The sequence below is a fragment of the Macrotis lagotis genome, chromosome 1 (genome assembly GCF_037893015.1).
Source record: "Macrotis lagotis isolate mMagLag1 chromosome 1, bilby.v1.9.chrom.fasta, whole genome shotgun sequence".
In the NCBI taxonomy this organism is placed as follows: domain Eukaryota; kingdom Metazoa; phylum Chordata; class Mammalia; order Peramelemorphia; family Peramelidae; genus Macrotis; species Macrotis lagotis.
In genome coordinates, this window is record NC_133658.1 from 347,923,743 (window position 1) to 347,945,527 (window position 21,785).

Consider the following 21,785-nt stretch of genomic DNA (forward strand, 5'->3'; position numbering starts at 1 on the left):
AGATTCTACAATTGAGGCTTCAATAATATGGGAACCAAATATTACCAGAAGAGTAGACTCATTTCTAAAGGGGAAGAGGAACTAGATCTCAATCTGAAGTTCTGGTAATTCTTGGTTCCCATATTGTTGAAGCCTAGATTGCAGAATCTTGGTAGATGAACTAGAGCCCAAAGTGCTAGTGTTGGTTGTATTATGGAGAAAACAAAGGAGTGTCAGAAAACATCTACTTCTGTTTCAAAACATCTACTTCTGTTTCACTGACTACACTAAAACTTTTAACTTTTTGGATCACAATGAAATGTGACAAATGCCTAAAAAGATGGGAGAACCAGATCATCTTACTTTTTTCTTGAGGAACCTGTATGCAGGCGAAGAAGCAACAGTTAGAACTGGACATAAATATTGAAAAAGATTTAACATATTCAGAGCACATCATAGGAAATGGATGAATCAAAAGCTGGAAACACTATCAACAATCTTAGATATGCAAATGATATCACACTGACAGCAGAAAGTGAAGAATTAAGAAGACTCATGAAGGTGAAAGAGAGCAATGTAAAAGCTAGCTTGAAGCTTAACATTAAAAACAAATAAAAGAAGATCAGGACAACTGGTTATATCACTTCCTGACAAAGAAGGGGAGAAGAAATGGAAGCATATCATATTTTCTGTTTTTAGACTCAAAGATCACTGCAGATGGTGAAGTTAAAACACATGTGATCCTTGAAAAGAAAGTTATAGCAAATTGGACAGAACACTAAAAAGCAGAGTGAACACTTTCTGAAAAGGTCTGTATAGGCAAAGTTGTGGTTTTTCCAATAGTAATGTATAACTGTGAGAGATGGACTATAAGGAAAGCTGAGCACCAAAAGATCAACACTTTTGAATTGTGTGCTGGAGAAGATTTTGAGAGTCCTTTGGGCAATAAGATCAAACCAGTTAATACTTTAAAGAAATTAATTCAGGCTATTCATTGGAAGGACAAACACAACAGCTGGCATATAAATACTTTGGTCACATTACAAGAAGCTAGGACTCAATGGAAAAAACCTTGTACTTGGGAAAGATTGAAGGTAAAAAGAGAAGGGGATGGCAGGGGATATCATGAAAGTAACAAGTATGAACTTGGACAGTTTTTAGGAGACAGTGTTGGATAGAAGGGTCTTTTGTACTACAGTCCCTGGGATCACAAATAAATACACACAACTGAATGAATAAAAAACAACCTGCTATTACTTTGTTGTCAAATATGAAATATAAGGGTACTATATCTAGATGAGTATTATGGGATAGTCTACAGCAGAGATGTCCTTTGGGCTCCAAGTGGCCCATAATATACCAAAGTATGGTCCTAAACAGATTAAAGCATAATTGGAAAATATTTAACAAAATAAAAACATGAGAAAATATAGATGTCACATTTAAAAAATAACTCAATATTGTGGCCTATAGGAATCCTTATATATAAATCAAAGGTTCCTGTTTCTTCTGAAGTTTGAAACCACTAAACCATCCCTTTTAAATACTATTTTGAAAGTGCTGTTTGTAATTTCCATTGATACTTCTATAAAGAGGTTTTGTGGGGACAGAAACTAATTACTAAGGTATTTTTTAAAAAGTCTGGATTTCAATTATCTCAGTAATATATTAAGAGCTAGAAGTATTAAAGAACTCAAGGAAATATATTTGACTGTATATGCAAAAAGAGTTGTCTTGGAGCTGGAAATGAAAACTACAATTCAGGTGTGAGTATATGCATAAAGGCACCTACAGAAAGAGTTGAGGGCTATACATGGAAAGAATCATATAATAAAAACTCCAGCGGCATGCAAGTTTTCCCCACTTCAATAGATCATTTGAATGAAATTCTTCTACGATCATAAAGAAAAAATTAAGACTGTATTATTTGTAAACAATGCATTGTATTTTTGTGTCACAACTACTTATATCTCTAGTATCTAACACAAGTATACAAGATCACTTGCACATAAATATGTACCAAATTACCTTTAATGCCTCTAATGACAAAAATCCAAAGTGTGAAAGGAAAAGGCGTGCTGTTTGGAATTCCTGGGCAGGAGGTGGGGGTTTACAGTCAGTAATTGGGTCAGGAAAACTTTTCTTTCGCCATTCCTCTTCACTTTGCTGTTCAATGGATATTTCATAAGTGATCTGCTGGGCCATACCATTCCTCAATTTTTCATGTCTCTCTTCTAACTGAAATTCATCAAAGACATTTTTTTGGGATGGGAGGACTTTCAAAATAAGTGTAAAGACTATATTCAATATAAAATTAAGAATACTTATTAGTTTTGTAATTAAAAGTAAATTTTAAAAAATTCAAGCAGTAAGTGAAAATCAAGGCACAGCATACTATTTAACAGGTATTCCAGGATACTGACAAGCACAAGAAATAAACAATAGTTAGGAACCAGTGCCTTACTTCCTCATTTACGATCTCATGCAAATCAGGAATGCTCAGATCTGCTTTTACAAAAGGAATTTTGTCCACCTCTTCAGGAAATGGTCGATGCTTCACTGTATATTTAATTCCAACATCATTTTTAGGAAGTGGACGAGGTTCTGGCACAAAAAGCTGTTAAAATGAAGCAAAGTAATTTATATGATTATATTTATATAATTTATAATATATAATGTAACATATAAGCCAAAGTTCTATCTTCTACAGAAAGGCTTTCCTGATTCCCCTTTAATTCTAGTACTTTCCCTCTGATGATTATTCCTACTTTATTTTGGATTTAGCCTGTTTAGCCTGTTTACTGAGAGGAAGGAATGCTTACCCCTATCAGTCTTGCCCAAGGTCACACAGCTAGGTAATTATTAAGTGTCTGAGACCAGATTTGAACTCAGGTACTCCTGACTCCAGGGCCAGTGCTCTATCCACTGTGCTACCTAGCTGCCCAGATACCTGTTTCTTTAAAATTAATTCAGCTTCTAGAAATTCCCATAACATTTCAGGTGTGAACTGAACATCAGAAAATTAGGCTCTGTATTTTTGTCACATGCATTGTTGCTTATTTAATACTATTCCAGTTCCCTTTAATACTCTTAAAATTTCCCTACTGGTCCAGATTTACCCACAAAAGACTGCCTGTTTGGTATGACCTATAGTGTAGTAAGACCCAGAACACCTTGGCAACAATATATTGCAAAGATTTTCATATTTGGGATTAAGGTTTTGACCTGTTATTAAAACAGTGTGTATGTGTGTGTGTGTGTGTGTGTGTGTGTATATTTCATTTCATACCTAGCATTTACATATAAAATACATTACCAAGTACAAAAAGGTAATGAAGAAACTTTATATAAGCTGTAAAAAAAATTTTGTATACAAACAGTACGTTCCAAAAAATTTGAAAAATAAACCCAAACCCAAGTGTGTTCTAAACTTTTTTTGATATTTAGTGATTTTGTTTTTGTGGTAAATCATTTAATCTTTAAATAAAAATATATCGATTCTCAACTTCCTATTATTTCCCTCTAAGTTTTGACAGATACCTTTTTTTTTTTTTTTTTTTTTTTAGGTTTTTGCAAGGCAAATGGGGTTAAATGGCTTGCCCAAGGCCACACAGCTAGGTAATTATTAAGTGTCTGAGACCGGATTTGAACCCAGGTACTCCTGACTACAAGGCCAGTACTTTATCCACTATGCCACCTAGCCACCCCAACAGATACCTTCTGATTTGCTTTTGCTCCTCTTGGTAAAAGGGAAAGCTGCTGGGCCAAAGCAAGTCTTCCAGACATCCCACGGACCAAAACGGTGACAGATGGGAAAAAATCATCTGTAAGAAGTTAGAAAAGTCGATTTAGAACTGACACAATAGCAATTTAAAAAATTAAAATCATTTTTAACTTAAATAAACTAAATATTAAATAATCATATTTGTGTGCAACTTATGATTATCATCATCAGTCATATCAAAGTAAGGATTTACCAACTACTAATAACATTCAATTTTCCTATCACTTTTAGGATAAAAATCTTAAGTCACCTCTGATTCACAGTCAAAGTTGTATTATCTCCATTCCATGCCCACTGAATCCTTTTCTTGCATAGTCTTATGACCTTAGTATGTTTGGATTTGTCTTTTTACCATCTGTCTCCCATCAAAAATCTCTTCTTAGAGAGAGAGGGAATAATTAGGTTTTTAATAAAATGAATTGTTACCAAAGCATTTATAGTGTTTGATTAATTTAATTCATAATGAGTGATAATGGCTCTATAAATATCCTCTCCTACACTGTAGATCCATCACCATTTATACTGAGCTCTAAGGCATCTAATCTTTCCTCACTGTTCTTTTAATATCCTTGTAGGTTTTTTCATCAATGAATGGAAGGAAGACACAAGTTTTGAGATCTTTTTTAACGAGAGGGATTTGAATTGTAGTTCAGATCATGTGACTAAATAAATCTGTAAGGGAGATGACTCAGAATTGAATAAAATGGAGGAGGTGCATAATATTAGTTTATGAAACTTTAATCTACTTAAGGATCAAGCTCTAATTCCTCAGAAAAAAATCATGGGAGATCAGTTTTAAAGGAAGGAAAGGACAAAATGACAGGTCAATCAAGGACTTGTACATTCTTTAATTCCTCTCAGTATTATTCAGTTTCAGTTCCGAAACAATTTCTGGAGAGGTTGCCAACAGGTCCTATAGAGAATCAAAGGACTCCAAAATGAATAGTCTACTTCCTAGGGGAAGTAGACTACCCTCTACCTTCTCTCTTTTATTACCCTGACTTCAGCGTTTTTAGCTGTGTCATAATCCCTCAACCATTCTATTTGGTAAGCTGCTAGTGGTAACTGTCAAAAACTTGCCCAAAGACTATATTATTCTGACCAGCTCACATTTCCTTAAATAATTCTTCTAAAGGTGGAATACCTTATAAAATCTCCATTAGGAAAGTCCTATAAATTTATTATAAAAGTCACTTACTCTGCTCATTTTCTAAGGGTTGCTCCAGCATTGCAAGTATGACACTATTATCCAGGACAAAATATCGGAAACTGTGTTTGTTTACAGTAGGCAGCCTGGAGTATTTAATCAAAGTAGTTTCATTCACCAGGCTACAAAAAGAGGCAGGACCACTGGGTGAAGGGAATGCACCAAGTAACTGCATGATACTGAAAGGTAAAGAGAAAGTTCAGTTAACAATTCCCAAAGCATACACCTTTAGCCTACTTTAGTCAATGTCATCCTCTCCATGTAATCTTTCTTAGATCCTACTTTAATTTGCTTCCTAACAATGATTAGCCCAAACATTTGTAGTACTTATAAGCACTTATAAGCACTTTATATGACTTCCATACTGCACTTTGAATTACAGTTATATGCATCTTGTTCCCTATTAGCCTGTAAGCCAACTTCAGGGAAGGGGTCATGTTTTAATTTCAATTTGTTATAAACCTAACATTGTCACTTGTGCATAACAATCTCCCTCTCTTTTTTTTTTTATTAAAGATTTTATTTATTTTGAGTTTTACAATTTTCCCCCTAATTTTACTTCCTCCCCCCACAGAAGGCAATTTGCCAGTCTTTCTTTCCATGGTATACATTGATTCAAGAGATATCAAGATAAGACAATAAGATATCAGGTTTTTTCCCCCTAAATTTAAGGTAATAGTCATCGATCGTTGTTCAAAGTCCACAGTTGTTTCTCTGGATACAGATAGTATTCTCCATTGCAGACAGCCCCAAACTGTCCCTGATTCAACAATCACTGATGGAATGAGTGAGTCTATCAAGGTTGATCATTGCCCCCCATGTTGCTCATAACTATATCTTTTTTTTTTAGATTTTTTTTCAAGGCAATAGGGTTAAGTGGCTTGCCCAAAGACACACGGCTAGGTAATTATTAAGTGTCTGAGGTCAGATTTGAACCCAGGCACTCCTGACTCCAAGGCCGGTGCTCTATTCACTGCGCCACCTAGTCGCCCCTCATAACTATTATCTTAAAGCAGAATTGTCTACACTACATACTTTGGCACTTGATCATCTATTGTTTTACATTATTCTATGTTTATTTTTTAGTGCTAATAGCATTAAGGTAGGGGAAAAAAAGGATCCTGATGTTTGATTTAACCTTGCAACATCAAATCTAAGAGAAGCATAGAATAGAAAGAGCACTAGATTAGAGACACACCAGGAGATGTGAACTTTTGTTTCTACCACTAATTTAGCAAATTACCAAACTTTTCTTGGCCTCCGGTTTCTCACTGATAAAATAGAAATGACCCAAGGTCTGAGTGGTCTCTAGGGTCCCTTTACATCTAAAAATCTATGATTTGGATAAACCGTCTTTTATTATTAGATTCCCAATAGTTAATTCCATGACAACATTTATTCAAATTGAAGACTTATTTTTACTGAGTTTTCAACCCAAGTTTAGTTAGTTCCCATAAAAAGTCAATTTTAAGAAGATTGATCTTATGTTATCTAGCAAAGAAGTGAAAAAGTAATGTAGGTGACAGTCTATAAATTGCTCATTTCTTACTTCAATGGCCCATGGTGAACATATCATCCTACAAGGTAGAAATAAACTATAAATCCTTTTTTAAAAATTTTATTTATTTTTTCCAATTACATACAAAGATAGTTTTCCTCATTCATCTTTTTTAAGCTTTTGAGTTTCACATTTTTCTTCCTCCCTCCCTTCCGTTTTCCTTCCCCACGACAATGAGTAATCTGATATAGGTTATACGTGTACAATCATGATGAACTATAAAATCTTGTTTATTTTCAAGTTGGAGAATACAAAGCTAAGTCATACAATTCTTCATAGACAGTGAGAGGATGAGAGAACTTACAACTATCAAACTTCTGGTTCGTAATCCCTAACTAATAGCTTCCATACCATGTAAGGGTAGCTTCAGCTGCATCCTTGACCCTCATAGATGCAGGGTTTGGTTCCTTATCTCCTTTGTACTTGACCTCTTGTTCACTACTCCTGGACTTGCTTCCTGAGATACCCAATTCCACAATCTCTAGAACCTCTTTCAGGCAATCCTAAAGGTGAAGAAAAGAAGATTTGTTAAATTTTTCATGAGAAAGTAAATATGAATGTTCATTTTTCTTAGATGATTAGAGAATGGAAGATTACAGGAAATAAATTCAATTCAATCAGTAGTTCTGTGATTATGTAGAGTTTAGGGTGAGGGTAGAGCTGAGTACAAAGCCAGAAAATATTTTCGACAGGCATATTTCTATAAATTTTCTTTTAAAATACTCTATCATACAGACCTGGTCTCATATTTCTTAACTATGAAGTTGTGAAAGCATATAAAAAATTTTGCTAGTAATGGAGTAGTTATTGATAACACATTGAAAGAGAATCTTAAATTATTACTTATATGTGTAAGTAATTTCTTGCATCTTTGCTTTGGAGAATGCATGGAAAATGGAAATATTTTCTATCATGCTACTTTTTATTTGAGAAATGCTTTAAGGGGTGGCTAGGTGGCGCAGTGGATAGAGCACTGGCCCTGGAGTCAGGAGTACCTGAGTTCAAATCTGGCCTCAGACACTAATAATTACCTAGCTATGTGGCCTTGGGCAAGCCACTTAACCCCATTTGCCTTGCAAATAAAAAAATAAATGTTTTAAAAATCTTTAAAAAGAAAAAAGAATTCTAAAAGTTCTATTGCTAAGTCAGCATGTCATTCCCCTTTTACACTACATGCTAGTAAGAGGGGAGTTGTTCTCTTAAGGACATAAGATTAGTTCTTCCCTCTAAATAAAAAAGAAAAGTAATTACATCACTATACCAAAATGTTCAGATGCTAGCTTAATGCTTCTCTATTCATTTCTCACTGATTTTTACAACCTAGGTGGTAATTCACTGAGCTAAAGTGATTTATCACTGATATAGACTATTGGCCAATCTAACATGAGATTTTTTATCTTCCTGAAAATAAACTTTAGAACTTTAAATAGACTAAGAACAAAATTAAGCAGGATCTCATATATCAACATATTAACACAGCCTCATTAATGTTTCCTTATCTCAATCAATTATAGGCTACTCTTTACCTTGAAAGATATACTAAAGCAGGAATAGAGTTACATTGATAGCCAACAAATACGTGAGTACAGCAGTTTTTTAAATAGAAAAAGTCATGTTTTAAATAAAGAATTTCTTCTGCTGAACAAGCACTCAAACCTAGTACTCTCACCTTTTCATCAAGCATGTCAGGATGTTCTGTCAGCCAGACACAAAGACACTGAAAAGCTGCAACAATCATGGAGTGAAGATCTCTGGAGTGAAGTGGGGCTGGTCGGCTACACTGATACACAATGTAACTACACACTGAACTAATGGCTCTCTTTTGGTCTGCTGAGTCAACGGTCACCTTCACCTAAGGGTATTTAGGTTAAGAATATAATAATTAGTTGATATCAGTTTCATATCCATGACAAATAACTTGTATTCAGTATCAATTAAACATGTAAGGCTCCATAGAATACCTTGCTTTTCTATATCTAAGCTAGCTATCACTAAAATTACTCCCCCCCCCCCCCCCAAAATGGTGGTAATACACATCATGAATTTTCAGAATTGTTTTTCAGGTCTCTAAAATGTCATTTCCTTGAATCAGCCAAAAATTCAATTTGCCATGTCTTTAAGACACTTCCTTGTGGATTCCTGAGGTCTATGGACACAGTTTAAACAATATCCCCACTTCCCCAGTAGATGCATTCATGTGTCAAGTCTCACTATACAACTACCCTATTGCCTAAAGCAGACAGGTCAAACTGGAGATAAACATTATTTGGGAAATGTTGAACAAAATAAAAACTACAACAAAGATCAAGTCAATATGTGGCTGCTGGGATCTGTTTCTATGAATTTGACACCACAGCTGTAGAGAACAACATCCCACAGCTTGGAATTCAAAGCTCTGTAAAATACGACTTGAGAAAACCATTTTAGAATTCTCTTATTTCTCATCCTCACATGCTATATCTTCCAGCCAAACTCGTTTAGAATGTACTCCTCCATCTCTGCTTACTGAACTTTCTCTTCTTTCAAGACCTTGCTCAAGTGTTCTACCTCCTTCATGATGCCTTCTCTGATTGCCTTACTAGAAGCAATGTCCTTTCCTATGTAAATCATATTATAACTTGTAGTAAAAGCCTGGTATATTTGTGATATGGAGAGGATGCTATACTCTCAAATATGATAATAGCAGAGAATAAACTGTCAGGACTACATTTTAGAAAGGTGTATCATGAGGGACTATTGTCAGAGCTCATGTTTGCTAAACTAGGGACTATGCAGCTAAATTTGGGGAGGTACATCATCAACTCTGCTGAAAACTGATGAATTTCTTGGCCAGTTTCTTCTAGAAATCCTACAAGACTATTTACTAATTTATGGAGTGGTTACCATCTGTGGAGCAGGTAGGTGACACAGTGGATAGAATGCCTGGTCTATGTCAGGAAGACTCATTTTCCTGAATTCAAATCTGGCTACTGACATTTATTAGCTGTATGACCCTAGGTAAGTCACTTAACCCTGTTTCCTCAGGTCCTCATCTATAAAATGAGTTGGAGAACAAAATGGCAAACCATTTTAATTTGTTTTCCAAGAAAACTCAGATGGGGTCATGAAGAGCCAGTTGAGATAATTGAACCATAAACATTGTCTGAAATGATGAAATATCCACAAAATTATTTATTCCTGAAGAATTTCAACATCAATTTTTTTTCCATATTTCAACTTTTCTACTAGATTATTAGCTCCTTAAAAACAAAGATCATGTCATTTTTACAACTTGTTATTCTCAGAGCAACCATAGTACCTTTACACATAAGTAGGTTTATCTAAGGCATCAGATGAATTAAATTTTATGTGTTCTCTCTCTCTCTCTCTCTCTCCATATATATATATATACATATATATATGTATATATATGTATATATTTATACACACAAATATATACACATATATAAATATTTTCATATGTAAAGCTATATAAATATATTTTGTCATCTTATCATGGGTTCCTTTTTACAGAATTCTATTTTTAGTTTGTTTTTATTCACTCTTAGGTAAAAATACAGTCAGCTCTTGATTATCCCTATTAATATGTAACAAATAAAGAGCTAAAAATATATATACAGTCTTTCCTCACCTTTGCCAGTCCAGAAAGAAGCTCTAATGCAGCCAATGATATACTCATGTCTTGACGCCACTGCGAATTGAGTCTTTGGGTTACAAGGTGAATGCTGCGTATCAGGAGTCCAGCAGCTGTATCTGTATTAAGAGCTAGGATATAACCCCAATGCCACATACCACAGGGAGGGAAAACAACTAAGTATTAGTAACAATAAGCAAAGCATTCCCTTATGCACAAACCAAAGCAGCCACAATAAGCACCTGGACAATGAATTTAGCCATTTACATGTAGGCTGATTAATCAGCAAACCACAGCTTCTAAAATCAAAGCAAAATTCTATCAATTTCATCTAAGTGGAAATTTGTTATTTAAATATTCTTTAGAAAAACTTTGAACCTTAAAATATTAACTAGCAAGTTTTTGTTTCATTTTTAAAAAGTATAATGAAAACTGTCATAGACTTTTCCAGCAAATTTTTTTGTGATCCTTTGTGTATTGAACTATGGAATTTAAGCTTTTAGTTCATCCACATATAGTGGAAATAACCTTTGGCAGTTATTACCCATTGCCTTTAAGGTTTAACCTTTACATAAAATATTACATGCAATAACCCTTAGCTAATTTTTAAAATTTTACTATCCAGAACTCTATTCCTAAATGTAAGAAAATGAACATTCCCAACCCCCTTTTTAGACTGCCAATTCTAAAAGTAAAAGAAAGCACTATTTTGATAATGCAAAATTAGGAGACTATGAAATTGAATTCATAAATGAAACTTGTGGGACATTATACCTGTCAGTCCTATTGGGAAGAGGGCAGTGACAACAGAAAAAGGAATGGTCATTAAAGAGAGACATATATGCAGCACACTAACACAAATCTGGATTTCTTAGCGAAACTTTTTGCAACATTACAAGCAGAACTTACTAACAGTTCATCAAAATGCTGAAACAGACTAGTCACTTCACACATGCCTACTGGGACACATATAGTAAAAAAAAACTGCTTCAATATCAAAATCATGTTTATATTCACTTAAATATTACCTTATTGATTGCTAGGGTAACCCATGTATATGTATAATGAATAGTGTAAGAATTACTTTAAAGAACACATATTAGTGAAATCTATTAATCAAATGTGCATTTAAATAACACAGAGATTTTTATAAATGACACACCCAAGGTTGGTTTATTGGAACTTGAGTTTAGGTCAGAAATACATTTGGTTTAATTCTAAATAAATAGATGCTAACTTCATAATTAAGTAAATAATATGACCTTGGATTAATGTCCAATTTGTAAATGCAGCATCTCTTTACATAAAATACTTAAAAGCACACAAAGTTACAAAACCCATCAAAAACAATACTCTTAAGTCAAGATTCAGTAAAAGGCTTTATTGAGCAGGGGATTGACAAGTGTCATATTTTATATTCATGAATTAAATAATTTCCTAACCTTATACTGTACTATATAAATGATTTTAAACATGAGAATATTTTCAGAGTGGTGTAGTAATTGAAAGTAATATAAATGAATACATTAAATATAAAACAATGCAGCTGAATTCAAAATACTTTAACATTTAGAGAAGGAAAAAAAAATTAAAAAAAATCTAGAGGACTAGTAATGTTCTCCCAGTTACGTTCAAATATGTAAGAATTAGCCAAAAAAATTACTATATAAAATTTCCAAAAGCAACATTATTCTTAGAATCCTTTAAAATATCAAAGAAATATTCAACTTACCATAATCTCTTAGAAGAGCCTGGGCAGGTCTTTCACTGTCTGGGGTGGTAGGCTCTGTGCTTCCTCCACTTGCTGAACTAATGCCACTATTAGTTCGACTATGACTTTTCAGGTTTTCTTCACCATTCTAGACAAATTAAAGATGATTTAAATATAGAAATATCATAACCACTGATAGCTGGAGGTAATAACATGAAATTTATGAATAAGAAGGTAAACAACATCAGACTATTTTTACTAACTTGACAGGAACAAAAAAACTTGCCTATTGACATAGTAGATCTCATTTACCTTATTTATAGTCATAAATTGGGTGCAAGGAATGAAGGGAGAATGTAAGTAGGGTAAGACTGACTCCTGATAGTCAGTTCAAGCTTTTCCTGTTTTAACTAAGGTGATGTCATAGAAATTACACTAGATACACAATCAGAGATATTGAGCTTCAAATGCTGGTTCTGCCATCGATTAGCTAGTGTGATGTAACCATGTCACAACTTTTCTTAGACCTCAACAGTACAATGAGAATATCAGACTTGATACCTCTGAGGTTCGGCTCTAAATAAATAATTCAATATAAGGCAAGGGTTTTTAAACTATCACTACCAATGTCCTTAACAAAGATGAACACCAGCATTTTCATGAGATCATCTTCTGGAATGACTGTTAGTCAAGGGATAAGATATGAATGATATTTCATTTTTAAAGAATGTATAATAATTAGCTTAGCAAAACAATGTCATGGCGAGCTATTAAGCAGGTCATAAAAGAAGCCTCTGTGTAAGGCATTATATTTTATAATGGTTGATTTTAAAACAAAGTAAAAAAACAAGCCTTTACTTTACCAATTGAAACACAGTTTTCAAAAATCCAAATGTGTCTTAAAAATCACAACAGAACACATTTTATGAAATAAATTCTCTGAGGGGCAGCTGGGTGGCGTACTGGATAGAGCACCAGCCCTGGAGTCAGGAGTAACTGAGTTTAAATCCAGCCTCAGACACTTAATTACCTAGCTGTGTGGCCTTGGGCAAGCCACTTAGCCCCATTGCCTTGCAAAAACAACAACAACAAAAAAAAAACAACAAAGAAAGAAAGAAATTCTCTGACAAAATACCAGGTATTGATCCAGCAATACCACTGCTGGGTCTGTATCCTGAAGAGATCATGAAAAAGGGTAAAATTCCCTGACATATAAAAATATTTATCACAGCTCTTTTTATAGTGGCAGAGAATTGAAAATTGAGGGGATGTCCATCAATTAGGGAGTGGGTGAATAAATTCTGGGTATATGTGTGTGATGGAACATTATTGGTTCTTTTTTTTTTTAAAGTTTTTGCAAGGCAAATGGGGTTAAGTGGCTTGCCCAAGGCCACACAGCTAGGTAATTATTAAGTGTCTGAGACTGGATTTGAACCCAGGTACTCATGCTGGTGCTTTATCCACTATGCCACCTAGCCCCACACTATTGGTTCTTTAAGAAATCATGAAGGAACCAAAAAAAAAGGGGGGGGGAGGCTAGGTGGCGCATTGGATAAAGAACCAACCCTGGAGTCAGGAGTACCTGAGTTCAAATCCTGTCTCAGACACTTAATAATTACCTAGCTGTGTGGCCTTGGGCAAGTCACTTAACCCTATTTGCCTTGCAAAAAACAAAACAAAACAAAACAAAAGAAATCATGAGGGATGGGACTCCAGAAAAGCCTTGAAAGAATTGCATTACCTGGTGTTGAGGGAAATGAGTAAAACAAGAAGAACATTATACACATTAACAACAGCATAGGGCAATGAAAAACTATGAGGGACTTGTTCATTTCAGCAGTAAAATAATCAAAGACAATTTTAAAAGACTTGTGATGGAAAATACCATCTGTATTCGGAAGGAAATGTGGAGTTTAAATGAAGACTAAAGTTTATTATCTTCAATTTTTAAAACTGTCTTGTATTAGATCATTTTTTTTCTCTCTAATGTTTTCTTTTTCCCCTCTGGATCTTATTCTTCTCTCAAAGCATGTTCAACATTGTTCTATGGTTAGCATGATTATAAAAATAGAGACTATATCAGATTGTTTTCTGTCAGAGGGATGGGGGGAAGGAAAGGGAGGGAGAAAAATGTAGAACTCAAAAACCTGAAAAAAAATGATCAATAAAAATTACTGTTGCCTATAGCTGGAAAAACAAAATACCAGGCACAAAGGTATTAATGCTTCTTACCATTTCCATCTGAGAGCCATTGGCTTCTAAAAGTGCTGAATCTTGAACAATATTTAACATTGCACCTATAAAAAAGAAAGTACTTTATGTACAAGAGTTTTTTAAATATCAAAATGGATAAAATTTTACTTAGGAAAATTGAACAGGATCTGTTACAGACATATGAATTTTGTTTTTGCTGAAGATTATGAAGAACATTTCTTAAAAACTAAAATTTTGATTGACTATTACTAGAAAGACTAGGAAAAAGATATAATCAAATAGTACATGTATTCCAGAATTCACTAAAAATAATGAGAATTTAATGGTTCAAATTTTATATTAAGATTATTAACAGAATAAATATTAGTTCAGAAACATTTGAGCATGTATGATTTTTAAGGTCAAACTGCATTGAAGCTATATTTTAAAGATAACTTAGCATTACTTTTAAATATTTCAATAATATAGCAAAAACTGGGGACAAAAATACCACTACAATCCCAATTCTTAAAGAAGTGACTTAAGTTACTCTACTTCTTTATTATCTATATCTGAAGCTCAGGGTTTAGGGCATAAGTCTTTCTCAATTTTAATATGCACTTTAAAAACTACATTCTTTCTGTGATACCACACTGCCCCATATAGCCTGAAGGGCAATTAAGTGAAAAAGGAATTAGATTTATTCTCTATGTTTCTAAGAAAACAGGAAATGTGTGTAACAGAAAGGGTGATACTTCAACAAAGTAGTGACTTCCCCATTACTAAAGGTATGCTAAGGCTGAATAACTATAGTAGGGATAATGTAAATAGAAGTTGAGGGGCAAAACTGTTTGGACTAATTTAATCTCTAAGGTTCCAATTCTAGTGACTGTTTCCATGAATTCCTAAAACAAAACAAAACATCAACAAGTCTGAAAGAAGCTTCTAGAGCTGAGTAGGTGTGTAAGGTGGAACTCTGAGTGAAGGAATAGGGACTCTAAACTTACTGTTAACCAACCATGCTACAAGTTTAAGAGGCCAGAAAACAGAGCTAGAACTCAACTTTAAAGCAGCTTCTGAAGACACATGAACCCATCCTTAAAGAAGCAAGGGACTGAATGAGACACAACTCCAGGGAAAGCTGAACCCATCTGAGATGAGTTACCCTTGCCCTTTGGTTCCAGGACTAACTACTGGACTAAAGAAGGAGCAAAGAAGAAATGGTGGCAGAAAAAAAGGGAGTAATAACAATGTTCTGAAGCAATCTTTATATTACAAAGGCAAAAAAAGCAGAGAAGTAGGAAAAAAACAAAAAAGTGACCAAGGAAATACTCCAAAGCATGTCAGAATGAACAGGAGCATAAAGGGTCATATGAAAAAAGTTCCCCCTACCTCCTCTGCCTCCTAATCTATTTCTGTCAATGGCACTGGAAGTTTTCTATATTCTAAATCTTAGCACTCTCTGACCTACATTTATTTCCATTTTATCACCAAAATCCCATGGATTACCTCATTAATCTCACTAAATTCTGTCCTTCCTTCTCTGATTTCACTGTCATGTTACGTTAAAAAGCTTTCTTACTGCCCACCTGGACTAAGATCTTTCTATTTACACCTTGCCTTAAACTGATCCATCCCACATACCACTGTAAGAATAGAATTTTATTTCATGAATGAATCTGGACATGACACACTTTGGTTTAAAATCTTACTACCTTTAAGGAAACTTCACATTCCTTGGTCTCTCGCATAAGGTCCTTCTCAATTCTGCCACCGCTTTCCAATCCTGCTCATGCTTTCTCCCCAACTGGACTCTATTTCTAGCCAGATTACAAAAGTTTTCTTGAATGTTCCAAATTGTGCCTTTGTTCACACTATTTCCTATGCGAGAATATTCTCCTTTTCTTTGTTGCCTGTGGAAAGCCTACCTATCTTTTAGAGCATAGATTAAATATAATTTCTTCCATAAAATCTTATTTAGCCCTCTCCCACCAAAGAGTTTCCTTTCCTTGAATCTCTTATACAAAAAAACTCATTAAAAAATAGATAGCAAAATAGTAAGTGTATATGTAGCTTTTCTCTACTAGACTACAAACTTTGAATAGTACTATGAACATTTTTGGAGGGTACGGTATTGTAATTTAGAAATCCCAGTATACAAATTTATTCTACCAATGTAGAATAGTAACTTATCTTAAATTTATAGTTTTAAGAGTTAAGCTACTGGCCCATAGTACCACAACTGGTATTTGTCAGAGGTAGGACTTAAAGTCAGGGTTTTCTAACTCCAAGGCTAACTCTCTAGCCATGATGCAACCCTGCCTAATACTCTGAATATAGTTAATGTTTAATAAATTTTTGTAGAATTTAAATTTATACTTCCAGATTTAAGTCTTACCACCTAACCTAAATATAGGATCAGAATAACTATTGCTGTCATTCAGCTTATGCCACATCAGCCAGCCTTGCCTTGCCTTTATGATATGCCCATAGTCAGTACTGCCTGAGTTTTTAACTTATACAAGAAGTATGAACACAAACCTAATATCATCTGAGTGTTGTTGGGGTCCGTTTCAGTTTGCAAGGCACCTATTAGTATATTCACAAGCCTCAATTTCAGTGAGAGAAAAGTTATTGGTTTATCATATGAAGAGCTGTCGTCATTACTAAACTTTCCTTCCAGAACAACCTAGAGAAAAAATAAATAACATTGAACATTAACTATCCTGAATAATGAACTCAAAAAAATAGAGCTGCTCTAGAGGGAGAAGAAAGGATCTGCCTGCAACTGTGGCTTCCAATCTTATCACTTCCAGATTCTGCACTCTGCTAGGCCATGAAAACATAAGTAATCTACATCTTAGCATAAGAACAAATGTCAGTAAGCAGTGATGGCAGTCTGAGAAAAGGGAATGTTACTCTTAAATCATTATAAGTCAATCACTGACACTCGGAAAACAGAAAAAATATTTCCATCCACGTTTTAAAACTACTTAGAACTGAATTAGCACACAAGCAAGGGGGCACAAGGAACTCTAAATAAAATATTACCTCAGATTTGACATTGCCAAAATGATGAGGGAGTGGTAACAAGGAAAGTAGGATATTAATAGAGGCTCTTCTTAGCTCTGTTGGGTTTACATAAGTTTTGAATTTTGAGAGTTCCCTGCAAATGGATAAAATAGTAAACAGCTTAGAAGATGAGCAGAAGGAATTTCAGAAGTGACAAAAAGTAAGTAGGGCAGTGTTAAATATACAATATAGTTTTAAGAACAAAACAAATTATATATAGTAAAACAAATTTCATATATAGTTTTCTGTTCTTTGTATGGGATATATTAATGTAAATATTTTTCAGGTTGTTAATAATTTAAAAAATTTAAAAGAAAAAAATAAACAAATGGCTCAGTAAATCTGAAATGGACCAAATGACGTAATATTTGTAAAGCACTTTAGCACAGTGTCTGACACATAATAGGTGCTCATTAAAAGCTTGTTTCCTTCCTTCTGAGTTTTACAATTCTGTTTTTAACCTTATAAATTATATATATTATATAAAATTATATTATTATCATATATTATGTTATATAATTATATATAAATAGATATTATAAATAATATTTTTCTGAGGTTGGGATTGTTATGTTTTGTGAATTCCTAAACTAAGCAATTTTTAAACAATATTAGAATGTTTTTACTTTATTTGAAAAAACTTGAAGAGATGAAGCCTCTTCCTAAGTATGTTATACCAAAATCCCAAGATGGAGAGTAAGAGTTGAAATACACCTTAGAGATCCTCTATTCGAACTCCCAACATTTGTACAAATGAGAAAAATGGAGACTATGAGGCTCCATGACATATTCAATCTAATAATAAGAAGCAATACTGGGACACAGACTTAGGTCTTTGACTCCAAATTTAGTGACCTTTCTACTCCATCACATTCTCCCCTCATCTGCAGATCTAATCTTTCTAAAGAAAGATTTTATTTATTTTGAATTTTACAACCCCCCCCCAATCTTGCTTCCCTCCCCTCACCCCTCACAAAAGGCAGTCTGTTGTTAGTCTTTACATTGTTTCCATGGTATACACTGATCTAAGTTGAACGTGATGAGAGAGAAAACATATCCTTAAGGAAGAAACAAAGTATAAGAGATCTGACCTAACTTTCTCCCACATTTTCAGGACAGACCACACTAACTTAACAGTTCACCTGACAACACAAAGAGAGAATACAGGCATTGAATGTATCATCATATACTGTCAGATTGAATTAACACATTGGTTTTGTTGAAATGCATTTTTTCTTCTTTATTCTAAAAGATGGCTTCCCAAGGGAGAGAAGGGGAGGAGGGATCATTTAGATATGAAAATTACATAAAAAACAAAAAAGATAATAAAAACTAGCATAAAGGGACTTCATGCATAGAACAGAACTACACAACATGACAGCCTTCAGATGGTACTGGAGTATTTTCAGTTACTGAGTGCCTTGATAAATGAGTTGGGTCAGACAATGAGGAAATTAAAATAGGAATGCAATGGCAAAATCTGACTGAAAGCAAACCTACGTGCTGCAACAGCATAAAAAACGTGACTTACCTATCAGGCAATATAGTTTCAAGAGCTGAAATAAAGTAAGGAACCACAACATCAATCCCTTTCAGGTCACAGCAGAATAAATAAGGTGAGTTTAGAATAATGCTGGCCAAGACAGGGTGGCATACATAATCAGTTATCTGCAAACCTTGAATTAAAAGCATGTAAAATCTAGGAAAGCAAGAGAAAGATTTTAAATATCCTGTACTACCTTCCATTAATCATTATTAGATAATATTAATTTTCAGCAGTCAATTAGAAGTACATTCCTCCTTTTCATTATATCCATCTTAAGCAAAAGATTCCATTTAAAATTACAAAGTGGCAAGTCTGTTAGTTATCTGTTTTTAATGAAGATTGACCAAATCTGTTAGAGCTTCTCCAAAGTAAGATTTACTAAAGTTCAAAGGATCAAAAAGCAGTTCCAATGATTATCAATAAATGTAATAGTTCTGAAAAATACCTTTATTTTTGATATTACAAAATTTTCAGCACTCTGTAAAGCTTTAATAAGAAAAACTACTTGCTTTTTTTTCATATTTAAAAGACAAATAGTTCCATTCAACCCAAGGTGATGGTGTCTTAATCTTTAGAGTTCACCAACCCAAAGGGTTTCATGGGGCTATGAATTTGGACAGAAAAAAAAAATCACATCTTTATTTTTATTTTATTTAAGCTCTTAACAAATTTATTATTTCAATTATTTTAAAACATTATGAGATCAGAAGTTTTACCAAATTACCAAAGAGGTGCATGATGCAAAAATAGATAAGAGCACTTCTTAGAAACCCCTCCATCCCCCTAAAACCCCAGAGCTGAAGTAGGCTATTTAACAGCTTTTTACTTGCACATAAAACCTGCTACTAGACATGTGAGACTATGCTGGTCCCTAAGCTATTCCCATCTCATGAGTTTCTTAGATTGCACCTAAAAGTACCTTCTTTTGTACTTTTGTACTAGCTCATGCAGTATTTTTCTTTCAATCATTCAAATTCATTAAAATCATATTTCCTCCATGAAGAAATCTCTGAATGACTAAAAGAATAATTTCTTCTTTGCCTCAACATGCTTAAGCAAAATTTCTGACTCTATGATTACTACTTCACTTAGGTCAGTATTTCAAAATCTGTGATCCATCTATGTAGGTATTCCCTTTACTAACTAGATTACAATCCCATTAACATTAGAAGATAATCATGGAATCACACAATCTCAGAGCTAGATAAGACCTCAGGAGGCAGAATTCTTCTAGAATAAATTTAGCAAGTGGTCCTCCAGACTTTCTACCTTCTAAACTAGTTCCATGTCTCTTGTGGAAAACCTTAATTCTATAAAGAGCCAAAATCATGTTTGTGATATGTCTACATATTGCTCCCCATTTACCTGTTGGAGCTAAGCAGAAACATCTCATTTCTTTTCCATGTCACAGCTCTTTATTAAATATTTTCAAAACATTGCCCCTCATTTGACTAAAATTTTTTTCAAGCAAAAAAAAAATCTCTACTTTAGATTTGGCTAAAAATTTCTAGTTCTTTTCAAATGGTATAATCTCAAAGTCTTTTATTATTCTAACTACTAATCTTCTCTGGATGCTCTCCAGCTAACCAACATCTTTTTTTTTGCAAGGCAAGGGGGGGGTCAAGTGACTTGCCCAAGGTCATACAGTTAGGCAATTATTAAATGTCTGAGGATGGATTTGAACTCATGTATTCCTGACACCAGGGCTGGTACTCTATCTACTGCAACACCAAGCTGCCCTAACAGCTTCTTAAATGTGCCCCCCCCCCCCCGAATTGAAAATAATACTTCCGATGTGGTTGGATAAGGGTAATGATAGGACTATCATTTCCCAAGTTTTGGACATTATATCTCTAGATTCAGACCAAGATTACATTAGTGTTTGTTTGTTTTTCCCCCTGGCTACTAAGATACTGATAATTTATAGTGAGTTAAGAGAATTGCTGGGTGGGAAAATTCATGACTTTCTAGTTTTTCCAATTAATCTAGGGTGTCTTCAGGAGACAGACAATCCATCACTGGGTTCATACATGAAGCTTTTCAAGCTTGTAGTTTATTAGTACAGTCCTTGAAAATGCAGGGTCACCTCCACACCAAAATTAAGCCCTAACAGACTTTAATAGATGCCTTTCCTCCTTTATGTTATGGAATGAAATTTTTCTTTATTTGTCTTAGTCCATCTTATACATTTTCCCTAGACAAGATAGAATAGGAACCATTCCAATAATTCATTTTAAGCCTTATATAACCAAATTCCACAAGTACAAAGGTACTCTAATGAATCTGATGGTGATGTACATAGCAAGAATCAGTTTATCTGCCTGCATGGTCATCCTTGGGCCTTTTGGTGGGTCGAAAATAGATTTAGGAGATCCTGGCAATCATCAAACTATAAGATACATGAGTATCCTCCATAACTTAGCACAGTGAACTGCATGAAGTAGGCTTTTGATAGACATTGAAAGAATGAATAAAGGCTTTAGAAAATGTCATAAGCACAGTTGGAAAGCACTGAGAGCTTCTGGTAATAAAGGAAGGAAGAAGAGTTAAGTAAAGGGCAAGTAATAAAAAGAACTATGCTGACCTAAGTTAGAATGGAAGAAAGTTGGGAGACAGAGGCTTTTAAAAAAGCACAATTCCATGGCAGGGGCTTACATTCAATTACAGTGTAAAGGACAGATATTGGGAATTTATATATGTGCACAAGCTTCTCTCAGAATGTAGTCTTTTCCTCACAGGAAATAAGAATGAGGGATAAGATTCTCTTCTGCACTATATAGTATCACTATCTGGAATATCATATGTTCAAGGGCTCTCTGTGAGGTACTGGACAAGAAAGGAAATGGGTTTCCTTTGATCTTATCTAAAAAGGAAAATAACCATCTCAAAGGGCCTGGAAGGCAATATATATTCTCTGTTGGACAAGCACTCCTAAGGAATTCTAATGGGCAGAATAACTGTTATCACCAAGGCCCAAGAAAGAGAGTTATCACAATTACTTAAAGGCCTTTACAAGTTTTTAGATCATTTTTTACTTGTTTGATCAATCTATTGAATCATACATTTTTTTAAAACTTAAATTGTAATAATAGAAAAATTAG

General features: G+C 34.1%; 1 protein-coding gene across 5 annotated transcripts in view; it reads right to left on the minus strand.

The window, feature by feature from the left end:
- The window catches only part of RALGAPB (Ral GTPase activating protein non-catalytic subunit beta), a 102,500-nt gene that overhangs the window by 30,983 nt on the left and 49,732 nt on the right, over nt 1-21,785 (minus strand). For 3 of the 5 annotated variants that reach the window (XM_074211952.1, XM_074211948.1, XM_074211950.1), the window contains 12 exons: nt 18,670-18,837; nt 17,118-17,232; nt 16,608-16,755; nt 14,106-14,170; nt 11,895-12,021; nt 10,160-10,293; nt 8,198-8,380; nt 6,880-7,031; nt 4,962-5,149; nt 3,697-3,803; nt 2,444-2,596; nt 2,008-2,217 (listed from right to left, as the gene is read on the minus strand). In XM_074211952.1, the coding sequence (XP_074068053.1) occupies nt 2,008-2,217; nt 2,444-2,596; nt 3,697-3,803; nt 4,962-5,149; nt 6,880-7,031; nt 8,198-8,380; nt 10,160-10,293; nt 11,895-12,021; nt 14,106-14,170; nt 16,608-16,755; nt 17,118-17,232; nt 18,670-18,837 (1,750 nt within the window). The remainder of the gene's footprint in view (nt 1-2,007; nt 2,218-2,443; nt 2,597-3,696; nt 3,804-4,961; nt 5,150-6,879; nt 7,032-8,197; nt 8,381-10,159; nt 10,294-11,894; nt 12,022-14,105; nt 14,171-16,607; nt 16,756-17,117; nt 17,233-18,669; nt 18,838-21,785) is intronic. The other 2 variants (XM_074211949.1, XM_074211951.1) reach the window with 1 other exon arrangement.